We start from the raw sequence: 14,174 nt of genomic DNA, 5'->3' as shown, positions 1-14,174 counted from the left end.
TGAAGGGCTTACTTCTATTTTGTTTCTTACTGAATTAAATTTAAACCAAAGCAAGCCACTGTTAAGCAAAATTCGTGTGTCTATGCAGGCTTTTGGGCTTTTTAACTAAATCAGCTTTTAAACCAATTTTCAAGTAATTAGTGCAATCTTTTCATGCTAACAAACTCCTCATCGCTCTGTTGCTGCAGTTCTTCGCCCTGTAAAATGGAGACGACAATACTTTCTTTCCCCAAAGAAGCATTGTAAGGATAAATCTATTAATGTTTGAGGCGTTACGAGATCCACAGAAAAGCAGTGTTCCCATGACGAATGATGCTTGGTATCTATTTCTAATTTTTCCTGAAATTAGATTTTTATTTTTTTTTTAACCCATAAATCTTTCTTCCCCACACACCCTCCTACCCTCAGGTTCAAGATCTAGGACCAGCATTGTTTACTTTTAGGCCCCCTTAACCCCTTTACACTTTCAGACTGCTGTAAAGGGGCCCTGGTGTAAATAAGAACCAGGCCTGCAGTGTCTTAAACATCATTTGTTTTTTAAAAACAAAGCTTAAGAAATGTTTTTCCTCCTCAGGTCATGAATTTGTCAGGTTTAAAACCAGCCACAACAAAAAAGTAAACAATCAACAGTTGTTTCTCGAGCTTGTTCCTGTTCTATCATCCAAAAAAAGTTTATGATGAAGTATCAGGCATGAATACTCAGTTTATTAAAACAAAGTCAGCAAATGTTTGTTTATGGGAAAAGGGGCGGGGGGGGGGAGAGAGAGGACGTGCTGTTGTGAGCATAGGTCAAAGCATATACTGTGGTTATGCACGGGTGTGTATCAGTATGCGTATTAGCATGTTGGAGGGTTTAGGGACTATATGTATGGTCTGTATAATGTTGGCGGGGGGGGGTGACTGTGCCTCAACTCTGTGTGTGCTGCATATTTGGGGGGTGGGGTGTACACATGTACTGTGTGCAAGCACTGTGTATATAATCAGTGTATGCATAGATGGGGGCCGCTATTTATGTGCATGGCTGACTGGCAGTATTGACTGTATGCAACTTATGTGGCAAATATTCATTCTGTGTAATACATGAAAATGCCTCTGCTTTAATTAGCTGATCTACTTATTTATAGACGATAGACTACAATATCAGTATTTTCCTGCAGTAGCTACTAAGTTACTTTTTAAAGCAGGTGATCTTGGGAAAGATTTAGGGTTGTCGTGCAATTTCCTTGAGCAAAATTTTAATCACCGGAAGTTTTGGTTTTTTTCCCCCTGGCTTCTGTGAAGATTAACTTTTTTTTTTTTTTTTTAATTGTTTGGCAGGTCCTTTTAATTGGCTGGAAAATATTCTTCCTGTGAAGTTCCAGTGCTCTGGTGCTTGAATGAGCACAGCATCCCATTGGCTGCCCATACCACCTCCTGATTGGCTCCAGATCCTGGAGGGGGATAGATAAGGCCGGCTATAAAAGCCCTGAGCTTTGCTCTTGGTCCCCCAGTGAGCAGGAGCTAGGGGTACAAGCGGAGCAAGGCTGCAGCAGTACTAAGTCCTTGACAGACTCCTTTCTCCGTGAGTGTATCCAGATCCGCATCTTTGCTGAAGCCGAAGAAAGAAGAGACACTCTCAAAAACTTAGCGGAAACTTGTCAGAGAATGCTCCAAAAGTCAGTTATTCTCCTGCTGCTGGTGATCAGTGCTTCTGCATCCTATGAAGCCGAACAGAATGACTCTGTGAGCCCCAGGAAAACCAGGGTTGCAGCACAGAATTCAGGTAACACCCCTCAAAGAGGGCTTTAGATCCGAGAGCCCTGATGTGTTTAAACTGTTGCAAATGTCTCTGCTGCTAAATAGCTAGAGACTCTCCCTTCATGGCTGTTAGCAATAAATTATATAAGCAAAAATCCTAGGAAGCTGATTCTGTGTAATATTGATGCACAGCGAAAGGAAATAATCTCATTTCAGGAGATGGTTTATAAACCAGCATGTAATCTGCAAATGTGTATATCTAAGAGATATTAAATGAGTTACGTGCGCTTTTTTCCCTGTCATAAATACACTTTAATGTTAAATTCCTTGCTTATTAGCAAGTTAAAGCTCCTTCTTCGAAATATCTCTGTGTGTTCAAAGGGGGGAGGAACAGGATTTTTTTTCTAATGCCACTTCAGAGAATGTAATAAGCTAAACATGTGTCCACTGTTAGCAGGTCGTCTTAATTGTCTATAGATATTGGTCAGAATGGTAACATGAAAATATGATCAGCACACTTACCTAACTACCCTCTACAACAGATGAGAGGAATAACTAGCAAGTCATCATTAAATGGCTCTACTTCGTGTACTGTAGGTGTCCAGATGAGCTGAGCACATTTTATGTTCTCTTGAGCAATGGAAAAATAAAAATCTGTCTTAAAATATACGGTAAAGACAGTGGGGAGGGATCCTCTAATTTGGAGCTCATTAAGAGCTGTTTTATTTTAGATCTGCAGGGCTTTGCAGTACTATATGAGGGTGTTTGCTCAATTTCCTTTTGTATTTGGTTGCTATAGAAACATAAGATCTCTCTCTCTCTCTCTCTCTCTCTAGTCCACTGTGCCTAAAACAATAAAAGCCTAATGCATATTAAACCTGCTGAAAGCAAGGTTATAATCGGAACCTATCAAAACATATAGTTATGAAAACAACTTGAGATGGCCAGAGGTGAATTAGGAATAGGATAAGATCAATCTTTCTCTCCAGGTGTGTAAGTGGTATTGGAGCACAGGGGCTGCATTTCTTTTTCCCTCAAAAGATAGCAGTTGTAACAGACCCCTCTTTAGATTAGGAGCTAGTTTTTGGTACAGGTTTTCCTCTTCTACTCTGCATATAGCCTCCTGTCTCTGACATCTAATATTCTGATTTAAGACTCCAGGTTGACATTCTTCAGGGAAGTGAGTGAGTAAGTAACAAGATATGACAAAAAGTAGTGAATATGCCCTGCACAGGGACATGACTGAACAGACCTTCAGCTTGCTAGAAACGGTTAATACCTGTTAACTTTTTAGGGCAGTAATCTGGTAATACAGTTGGCTCATTGTTTCGATACACCCGATATCATTTTTTAATACAGAGAAATGTTATGTTCTGCCGTTTACACACATTGGTGCCTATGTCCGAATTATTTTAATTACACGTTGATCTTCATTAGTTGAACTCCCTGGATCAAATGTTTATTCTATCTTCATGAAAACCTTTTATCAGAGCTCTGCTCTGCTCATGAAGATATAAATATGAAGCAAGTAACCAGGGACTGTCTATGCTAGTTGAACTAATATATGGACTAAAACTTTCTCCTTCCTAGCATGATACAGTACTCTCAAACAGTAGTCAAAGCTTTTCTCCCTTCACAATAGCCACAAGCATGAAAATGAAGTTATCACATTGGTTTATTTTATTTTTTTGGCTAGTGTCCCTGTGCGCTACTGTTTCCATTTTTCCCTTTCAGCCATTATATATGATCTAGATATTGTCAATTCATCCAGACTGCCTTTCAGACTAATAGACTATCGGAGCTCCAGGGCTTTTAGCCGTCACACAATCTCCACTAGTGTTTCTCCTTCATCTGTGCCTCAGATGCACTAATTTTTTCCTAATTTTACATTAAGTAGGCTCTGCACAACCTTGACATAAAAACTGTGTAAACTCAAGAAGTAAGATAAGTAATGCCTCTGGTCAATATTAAATGAAACCGGCCCGTAGGAAACATTTTTAATTTGTGTGAGTCTAGGACCTGCAACTGTCAGTCAGAAGATCTGTGTTCTGTTCCAAGTTTTGCTGGTGGTTTATTGCATGACTTCAATTAATAACTTGCCTGATATATCTCTTGTTTTTACTCCCTTCTCCCCCCCCCCCCCCCCAAAAAAAATATCCTGTGTCACAGGATATCACTTGACTGTGTCTACAAGAGACTTCTGCAACTTAATCATTGGTAACGTGCTTCGTGCCCTCAGATGAAGGGGGCTACAGAAGTGGGAAGCATTGTGTAATGTAGTAAGGTGTCCTATGCCTGTTTTCCAGCTGAAGTGGTTCGCTGTTTAAATAGTGCCCTCCAGGTGGGTTGCGGTGCGTTTGCCTGCCTGGAGAACTCTACGTGCGACACGGATGGCATGTACGACATCTGCAAGTCCTTCCTCTATAGCGCTGCTAAATTTGATACTCAGGTACAGTACAAGGCTAACCTCTTTTTCCTTTACAGCTTCCTCTTTATTCAGGCCAGGTTTACACCCTGATTTAGCAAAGCGCTTGCTTAATCCCCAGGGCACTTAAATGCTTGGAATTGAGATTTTAATTTCTTTGGCCCTGATCCTGCACAGGTCACCCGTAGTTCCTAATGGGCCTTGCTACTACTTAAATGCTCTTGTGGGAACCAGGACTTTTTGCTTTTTTGGCCACAAATCTATTCTTCGGGGAGATTTTCTACAGTACGTTTTCCACAGAGTGAGTGCTGTGTGTGAGGACTTGGCAGAGGTAGTCTTGTGGGGCAGAGAGCTAAATTTCCTCTTCAGGAGGAAATATAAACGTTCTTCTGGCTGTGTAACCTGGCACGGATGTGTGATTTGAATTGGAAGTCTTCAGCCCTGGGAATGCAAAACCGGATCAGCCTGAGTCTCTGGAGCTGCAGATTTTCTCCCCCCCCTCCCCTTTTCACATGGAATAGCTAGAGAAAGGGCATAAGTAAAGGAGTGTAGTCTTGGCTTAGCTAGGGACGTTTACCCTCATCTATAAAGGGGGCATAATAACCACCTCTTCCAATAGGGGAGGGTGACACTGTTTGGAAGATCTCAAGGTGCCTTAAAATGAAACACCCCACATCAGGATGTGAGCCTCAAAGCCTGCTTGGGGCACTCAGCACCTGACAGGATTGGCCCCTATATATGCGCTATCGCACAGCTGTGACACCAGCATTTTTGGCTTTTTTGATGCTGTTGCTTAGAGTGGGAAGCTCTTTGGAACAGGGAATAAGTATTGTGTTTGTACATTGCCCAGTACAATTGGGGCCTTAATCCTGATGGGGACTGTTGGGCATTAATCAATATTTATATTTACAATAATTAGGAATACAAGCCAGTGGAACAAAATGCCTTGACCGTAAATGGGTTTCTTTATTGCTGAGTAAGCTTTTGACACATACCTAGCAGCAATTAGCAAAACCAGGATATTGGTTAACATTTTATGACCGACTTATGCCGTTGCACATTAAGATGATGCTGCTTCTAAATTTGCAGGGAAAAGCCTTTGTGAAAGAGAGCCTGAAATGCATTGCAAACGGAGTTACTTCCAAGGTTTTCCTTGCCATTCGGAGGTGCTCCACTTTCCAAAGAATGATCTCAGAGGTGCAGGAGGAATGTTACAGCAAACTGGACATGTGCAGCATTGCAAAGCGTAATCCTGAAGCAATCACTGAAGTTGTCCAGTTTCCAAATCACTTCTCAAACAGGTATGTGGCTGTTTCCTTATATGAAACATACAAGAACACAGAATGAAGCACATTTAAAAGGATGTTATCAACCTGAGTCTATCTTTTAATTTTTACATGTTCCAGATACAGCTCACTTTAAATAGTACTTTCTGGCCCCCTGCTCATGTTTATAAAGTTCTGTACATTGGGGGAAACAGTGAAACTAGCTAGACTAAGAGCTCTGAAAGGCACAAAGTGAACTTAAAGCTGAGAATTCTTTGGTTAACTTTGTTATACTTAGCAGACGTGTTACTTCTAGCGATGGCTGTTAGATGCAACATTTTCAGACATATAGTTGAGTGTCCCTTTAATTCTTATGCTGAACGTCTCTTAGTGAATATTGCAGCTTAATTTCCTCCCAAGGCAACTCCACCTCTCTTCGCTGAAACAGTCTCATTCTGTGTTTAATATAAATAACTGAGAATGCTTTCCTTTAAAAAGGGCACCAGCTAAATGGCTCTTCCATGACTTTATGTTGTCATGACCCATTAGGTTGTAGGATTCTGAGTCTTCCCTACTCCTGATAAAATGGAAGGTTACTGTCATCTCAAGGAACAGGCAGGGTAAAGCTAGCGTGGGTATGTCTGCAATGTAATAATTATTTTGGCTTGGAGGGGGAGGGTTTTACCAGGATAGTTATACTAGTACAATCCCTAGCGTAGAACTTATTCCCTTTCCTATATCGGAGTAAGCTATAAACACCTGTGTGACTACATCTACCCAAGGGTCGGGGTGTTGTATCAAGTAACTATAACGCGACAGGCGTACATAGTAGACAAGCCCTTAATTTTACAATCTCTTGGGTATAAATGTTTAATTTGCACCCATGAAGAGTTCAAGTGACTTGACTCTCTCTACATCTTTGCACCTTGTGTGGTCACTTACACCTGTTCTACCATTTCAGAGTGCGAGTGTGTAAGTCACGCCACAAGGTGCAAAGCAGTGGAGAATCTAGCCCTAGGACAGGGTCGCTGTTCCTTAAGAGACCTGTCTTGGGATAAGACGTGGTAAAGGAAACTTCCACACACAGCCTTTGACTAGCGGTGAAGCAAAAGGATATTGTAACATGTTGAGTAACAAAAGAAGCAGGATTTCCCAGCTAATAGTTTACACTAAGTTCTCCTAAAGCATCCTGCTTTCCCAGCCCAAGTCCCAACATAGACACAAAATAAGAATGTGCCAGTTGGCACGGAATTCCAACAGGAAGTAGTTAAAGGGTCATGCAGCTTCCTCTGATTTAATCTCCAGTCAGTAGCCGTGAAGGAGGAAGGCCCTTCTGCCTCTGGACATGCTGTAGCTACTGAAATTAGATTTAAAAAAAAAGATTAAAATCCATTCATTTAATAAACATCAGATTGTATTTCTATCCAGTAACTTTGCGTGCTGGAGAGATAGCTAGGGAAGGGGAGAGAATCTGAAAGTTCAGTTGATGATAAACACAATATATCATCATCATCTGATAGAACCTCTTCTGCAAAAGATACTAAATGAGCAAAACTTGACACCAGGAAGAAGAGATGTTTCACTAGGCAGTTCCATATCACTAGCTTATGGGGTGCACTGATACATCTGCAGCAGCATAGAATAAAATGGACAACATTCTGTCACACTTTGTATTAAGGTTAAATGTATAAATTCTTTGGCCATTTATGAACACCTCGATTGATCCTTTATGAAGGGTTAATGCGTTGTCTGCGTCCAAAAAGTCTCAATTATCTAACATTAGGACTTTTCGATAACCTCTCCTGATGTACCTGTAATTAGAGCTGTGCAACTAATGGATATTTTTGGTTCAACCTGAAAATGAAATTTTTCAAAATCTTTGCATCATCATGAGACATTTTTAATGTGCCAATCAGATTAAGTGAGGTTTTGTTTTCAATTTTTTAATAAAATTGAAGGCAACTTTGAAGTAAAGTGTTTAAACTTTTTCAGAATTTTTGTTTGGATCAAAAAACAATTTGGTGACCTCAACATGAATTTACAGAATGTTTTGAAGTTGCCAAATATGCATTTTTCTCCTAGAGAAAAATAAAAATTCAGCGTAAAAATTTCACCCAGCTCTACCAAAAAACATAGTACTTTGCTTATGACCTCTAACCCTTTGTAAATGTCAACTTAATAGAAAGTTTCAACCACAACTCCCTACTGGGATCGTTTAAGTTAACTGTAGTACCTTACTCCAAACTCCCAGGCCTTTCACTTCACTCTCCAGTTGTAGCAGAAATATCAATGTGCCCTGACCTGTAGCAGTTGAAGAAGAAGCCTGCGGTAACATCTGTGAGAAAAGCACTGTGTCTTTTTCCTCTTCTTTACCCTATGGCCTTCTATCCTGCTCCATTATCCTCCTGGGCAGTAGCCCCCAGGACTTCTGATACTTCTACACCTCCCTCCAGTTTGTTCCCTAGGAGATCAGTATGATTGCCCTGAACCCTTAAGTCCCCTTGTTCAGGTTTGCGCTGTCTGCTTAAGTGATAGGAAGAATCAACCCAGCTCTCTCTGCATCCCATTGAGAAGAATTCTTTTGAGCACTGTTATTTCTCTGCTTGGACTCCAAACAGAGATGTGGAAACAGATCAGCACAAATTCCTGGCTCTCTCTCTCTCTCATAAACAGGAGAGCAAGGAAAGCATACTCTCAGGGCCTTGTGCTAAAATAAAATTCCACAGTAGAGAGTAGAAACTGCAGTAAAAGGGCCTGATTAAATTAACCAACTTTCTCTTCTTCAGCATGTTACTGCTGGTTGTAAATCCTAAAAATTCATCCCACTAGGAATGCATGCATTTGTGAGGCTATTAGACCTACGCTGACCTCGTTTTCTTCTTCAGCCCTTTCTAAAGACTACACAGAAGGGGGGAAAGGGTTGGTGTCAAATCTCCATAGAAGAGTCCTAAAAAGCATATAGAGATTCCTTTATAGGAGTGGACATGGTCCATCTAGTCCAGTATCCTGTCCAATGGTGCTCAGTGCCAGATATTTCCGAGGAAGCTGCAAAAAAAAGCCCTAAGGCAAATGATTAGGGAATAACCTTTGCATAGGGGAATTTATACTTTGTTGCTCATAAGGGTCTATAACTAACTTGTTTCTGTCCATTATTTTTATGTTCTTGATATTACCCTTGTTTGTGGGGATGAAATAAGGCAGTTTACAATTTTGATGGTTCTTTACTAGTGAATAAGTCCTGATAAACCTGTGACCTTTTTGGTACCTTTGCTCCTAGTCCAGCACTGACTTGCCAAAAAAATCAGAGAGTATCATTTCCTAATTTGAGCAGTAATTAGAACCCAAATTTGTGTATTTACTGTTCAGAAACTTTACAGGAGCACAGCTAGGACTAGTAAACTAGAATTTTGTCCCAGAAACCATGTACTGTAACTCCATGAACCAAAGATGGAGATGCGTACATGGTGTTAAGTCTCTGGGATAGAGCGCAATCTATGTAAGTTGATGCTAATATTATAACTTGTGTATTTGGTATGAAACGGTTACAGAGCAGGACCTGGGCCCACAGCCCCTTGCAGTAATAGCTTACAATTTCAGCACAGTCCTCAACGCACCACAGAAACCAACCCTGACAATTGCAGTTCTTTCTCAGTACCACTACTTTTCTGGAGTAGTCTCTTTCAAACGCATTTGTTCTAGCTTGGGATCAACTCTCTCTCCTGTGCAATTACCTCACTCGTGGGAGAACAAGAATATAATGGGCAGTAACTGTCTTGTTCATGTATCCAGGTATTACAACAAGCTCGTGAGAAGCTTACTGGAATGTGATGAAGAGACTGTCGGCACCATCAAAGACAGTTTGATGGAGAAGATAGGACCCAACATGGCCAGCCTCTTCCATCTGCTGCAAACAGACCACTGCTCTCAAACGCACCCCAGAGCAGACTTCAACAGGAGACGCATCATCGAGCCTCAAAAGCTAAAAATCTATTTTAGGAGCCTCCGAGGTGAGGGGTCTATTCCATCCCATGTGAAACGTACCTCTTCAGAAAGTGCATAATTCCTTAGGGGAGAGAGAATGGGTGTGTAGGGGATCTAAACATGACCAATATAGAAGCCTCTTTTTCTAGGAGAGTTAATACACCCATCCAAATGTACTGTAGGCTGATTTTAAGAACAATTAGAAACTGGTTTTAGATATAGTCGTTCATATTTTCTATCCCTCTCAAACCAATTTGCATGGAACTAGGCTTCTGTGTTCAATGTCCCAGCTTTCTGCCTTTGAAATTTCTCCATCTCTTCTCTTCCCCACCAAAAAAAAAAAGGGAAATCATGAACCTAGGCTTTTATAACAGTCAGTTCTTCAGCAGACACCAAATTATCAATGAACTGTAGCTCAAACACCCTTGCAGTTTGAAACCAACTCTAATAGTTTAACCTTATTAATAGGATGAGGCTGGTAGGTGGTGATATCTTTAGGATAGATCCATTAAAAGCTATCAGTGGAATTTGTGTTATGAATCTGTGCTGGCCATGGACGAATATGAATGTCATGTTTGGATTCTTGGTCTCAGTGACATACAGTCTTAATCCTCTCTTGTAAAACTCCCTTACCCAGTTAATCTACCACAATCAGGTCTAGCACTTACGAAACATGGAGGACTGTTTGTTTAGTATTGCCCTGCATCTCAGTGCAAAAACGACAGCATGGGGTGCAAGACCATGTGGTGACAGCGGATTTTTAAGTTGGTCAGTCTTTGCATTGGTTTAAAAACCCCAGCATCTTTATGTACTGTATCTAACTGTTAAAAGCTTTAAAAGAATCCTTAACAAAACTGTCTTAAAACTAGAGTATTAAAGGTCTTGCTTTAACTGTGGTATACATAGTTTTAAAATCTGTCATGTACTGTACATAAATTCCAGAAGAGTCTGCTTGAAAGAAGCAGAATATAATAATGTTATTGCATATAAATTTAGTTTTGTACCTTAGCTTTATTTTTTTCCCCTGGAAACACTATCTCTGTCATGTTCAAAAGTACACATTCCTCACGGTGGCCTTTTTCTAATGAAAGAGAGAGAAATTGTTTAATCATGTATTAGAATTGGACCAGGCAAAAGAACTGGTGAGTAGCTATTCATACTCACCGATAGGCTGGATTCCGACCGCCCGAGCTACCTTCAGAGGTTACCACGGTACTGTACTTGCATCCCAGCTGGAAGTCCTGCTAAAAAGCAAATCTGGGAATTGTCAAACGGCTGACAGACCAACTCTTAAATATCACGGCTGCAGCCTTCAGAAGGGTCACGTCTGAGCCACGCCAGGTATGTCTAAAGGTAGCCGGGCAATCCAAAACACATGCATCACTGTGCCTGTTGCGAGCCACTTGAAACGCAGGGCCTGCAAGCCTGCCTTTCCTACGATGCTCTTCTGAAAAAAGAAGATCTGACCGAGGCTTACAAGTTGGGTTTTTTGGCACGCCTAGCTGAAGGCCTCCACAGGAGCCTGTCTTGGGTTCTGTACGCCAGAAAAAGCAACCTTGTGTTGTGGCTTGGGAGCAGCAGGGCTGATTCCAAAATCTACCCCGTTGGAAACTAGGTCTGGGGGGTAGCTGACTCTGGTTCGGCTCGTTCAGAAGCGAATCAAGTTCTGTAAAAGGCTAACGGGGGGGCATCTCTCTTTGCAGAATATAAAGCAATAGAACTTCTCAACCACAAAGCCTTTAAACAATGACTTGCTGCTAATATATTAAAACCAGATGCAGTGACAGCATTTCCAGAATTGCTGTCTTCATTAAATGTAGCCCGAAAGCGCTGTCGTAAAATTGTAAGCAGCAAAAAATGTTGCTGACAGTGATTTTTGTAATATATAGAGAGAGATACTCTGAATCATGCAGTCCAGTTCAAGCTAGGTGCAACACTGTCAGGTATACTGGAATCCAGCGTAAGGAGGATGCAATCCTACACGGTGCTGCATGCTTCCCAGTGGGAATTACGGGTGCTCAAGTAGCAAGGGCTTGATTTTACCAGGTGCAGGTGCTCAGCACTTTGGGAGAGGTACTTTTTGAGATGCACCATTAGGAAAGGGGCATTAGAACAGGAAGTCTACCAGAATTTGGGTATCAAGTACACAACACCGTTACATAGGGGCGTGTCTACACTGGGGATTTGCTCCAAATAGAGCTACCGTCCCTTTACATACAGAGTGCAAAGCCGCTATTTCAACCAGTAAAACTCACCTTGTGAAGCAGGTCGAACACTTGCCCTCCGAACATTGTGTTGTTGGAAAAAGCTGTCAACCCATTTTCCAACTATTTGTATAAACACTGCTTAGGGTTTTGTGTTGTTTTTTTTTCCCTAAGGCTATTTAAATGCCCAACATTTTGAATGTTAAGTGGAAACTTTTTTTGGTTGTCAAAAAAAATGTGGTTTTTCAATCAGATCCCCAAAAGTAGAAAACATTTCCAATCAATTCTTAACAGTTTTTCACCTGGGGAGGACAGGGGAGTAGTCCTTTCCTGAGCAACCCTATTACTGTGGTTTCAAGCAGGGATAAATCTCATCTAGTGGCTTTACTTCCTCCCCCCAAGCAACTACTCAGCGTAGAGAAAATCTAATCCACAAAAATATTTGAGCTGCTTAGTTTATGCCTAATGTCTCACTTTTTCCCCCTTGGCCTATAGTAACACTAGCACTGCACTACAGTCACACAATTTTTATAGGGAAAAATGATTTTCAGTGTAGAGTCTGACTGTTTCACACCCATTTAATCTCTAATGCTTTTTTTTTTGGTCTTGTGCTCACTGCAAAGTGATTTTCTTGGGGGTCGAGGGGCTTATCTAGAAGCGTTTGCATGATTCTCATTGTGATTTGTTTGCACTTTAGACATGTTTGTGCCATTATAAATTTGCATTATGTATTTATAATTTAATGATACTTAGGGGGGTTTGGTTTGGTTTTTTTGACTGATTACTGGAATAAACAGTGAGCATATCTGGGATATGTCATTATTTATTGTTAAATTACATTTTTAAAGCTCCATATGTTCATATAAAGGTTATTTGAAACATATCATGGTAATGAGAGATGCAAGTTATTTTCTTTGCTTATTTTTATAATTAAAGATGCATAACTTAATATGAGGCCTATGGTGGATTCCTTCTGAGACAAAATAAAATGTTAAATTTAGTCTTTTTCTAGTGTCTGATTTTCACTAAACCTTCACTGTTAGTCTTCCCAAAGATACTGCTGACTTGCACATACTTTGATTTATTGTTAAAGTGGGGTGGCAAAAAAGCCAACCAGGTTAACTTCCGAGGCCCTTTCTAATAGGTTTGGAGCATTAGAGGTACACAAGCTCCCGCCACTAAGGAGTTGACAGTCTAATGTCTCTGGCTGGCAAGTCCCCCGTTTTGCTTCAAGCAGTTTAGGATCTGGGAGATGCAACAAAATATGGTTTTGTATTTCAGTCTGTGTCTTCCTGTCATCGTGGTGACACCTTACCATGCCCCGCTATCCGAGACCTGCTATTCAAATGCCACTGTGACCCCGAGGAGAAAAGTAGGGTTCTTACCTTGGTCTCTCCACCTTGTTCCAACGAGAGGTGCAGCTATATTTTCTTTCATTTTAAAGTCATGGTTCCAGAGTTGTAAACCCTGAAAGTGTTAGTTAACTAATACTAGGGGAGAATATCTCATGACTCCACACTGAGGGGCTGGGATAGCACTGCCAGTAGGAACACAGACAGGGGTCTGTCTACTTTCCAGCTCGTGTAGACTTACACACAAGCTCTGAATATAACCCCAGCTATGTTGTTGGGGGTCTAGCGCACATACTTATCCATGGGCAGGAAATTAAACCCCCGGCTGCCACGTGGCTTTGAGACCCATGAACAAAGCCGATATAGAGAGCACACTGACCGATGGATTTTAAGGCCTATTTATTTTAATCTCTGCTTAGCACTGCAAGTGCTACAGTGGCCCCACCGTACCCCTGTAGCACATACCACAGCAACAGAAGGGCTTTTTCCATCGTCGTGGTAAATCCACCCCTTCAAGAGGCAGTAGCTAGATCGACGGAAGAATTCCTCCGTCGATGAACCTAATGGCGTCTACAATGGAGCTTAAGTTGGCTTAACCACCTCTCTCAGGAGTGATTCCCACGCTCCCTGAGCCACACCGCTACGTCCACGTACGTTTTAGGTGTAGACCAGGCTTTAGTTCCTGCTAGTTACTTTCAGCCCAAGTTCTCTCTCTCTCAGTGCTCATAGGGTCCTCCTCGCCCACTAATGGATTTTATCTTCACAACAGCTCTGTGCGGTGGGGCAGTGCTCTCCCCCCCCCTTTGTACAGATCAGGAACTGAGGGACAGGGACAGGTGAGCGTATAGCCCATGCTGCAGTGACTCCTCTGCCATTGCTATAGGAGCCAAACTCGATTAAAGCTAGCTGTGCTATGGATACAGGTGGTGCAACTACAGTGCAGACATTCCTCTGGGACTTACCCACATCACTCCAGGGATGAGCTCGAAATTTGACCCAGGTCTCCTGCGTTGCAGTCCAGTGCCATAGCGAAGGTATTCAATCCATTTTAAAGGCAGAAGGATGGTCTAGTGGCCAAGTGTTTCATGTCACCTCTGTCCACAGAGCATAAGCACCTACTGGACTGCCCATTCCAGGAACTCTGACCTCATAAGATTGGATGCTGAAAGTCACCGATTCAAATCCCGCTGTTCACAGGAGACTCTTGAAG

At 41.6% G+C, this 14,174-nt stretch overlaps 1 protein-coding gene and 1 long non-coding RNA gene across 4 annotated transcripts in view; one reads left to right on the top strand and one right to left on the bottom strand.

Annotated features, from left to right (window-relative positions):
- STC1 (stanniocalcin 1) overlaps positions 1 to 12,561 on the top strand; it is a 27,163-nt gene extending 14,602 nt beyond the window's left edge. For both annotated transcript variants that reach the window (XM_007065494.4, XM_043536520.1), the window contains 4 exons: positions 1,318 to 1,762; positions 4,044 to 4,186; positions 5,252 to 5,463; positions 9,217 to 12,561. In XM_007065494.4, coding sequence (XP_007065556.1) covers positions 1,645 to 1,762; positions 4,044 to 4,186; positions 5,252 to 5,463; positions 9,217 to 9,487 — 744 coding nt within the window. In that variant the 5' untranslated portion in view covers positions 1,318 to 1,644 and the 3' untranslated portion in view covers positions 9,488 to 12,561. The remainder of the gene's footprint in view (positions 1 to 1,317; positions 1,763 to 4,043; positions 4,187 to 5,251; positions 5,464 to 9,216) is intronic.
- LOC119564503 overlaps positions 10,573 to 14,174 on the bottom strand; it is a 31,469-nt gene continuing 27,867 nt past the window's right edge. For both annotated transcript variants that reach the window (XR_005223445.1, XR_006287620.1), the window contains exon 5: positions 10,573 to 14,174. This is a non-coding gene — a long non-coding RNA (uncharacterized LOC119564503).

The sequence above is a fragment of the Chelonia mydas genome, chromosome 26 (assembly GCF_015237465.2).
Source record: "Chelonia mydas isolate rCheMyd1 chromosome 26, rCheMyd1.pri.v2, whole genome shotgun sequence".
Classification (NCBI taxonomy): Eukaryota; Metazoa; Chordata; order Testudines; family Cheloniidae; genus Chelonia; species Chelonia mydas.
This window is presented reverse-complemented; position numbering and strand designations above follow the sequence as displayed.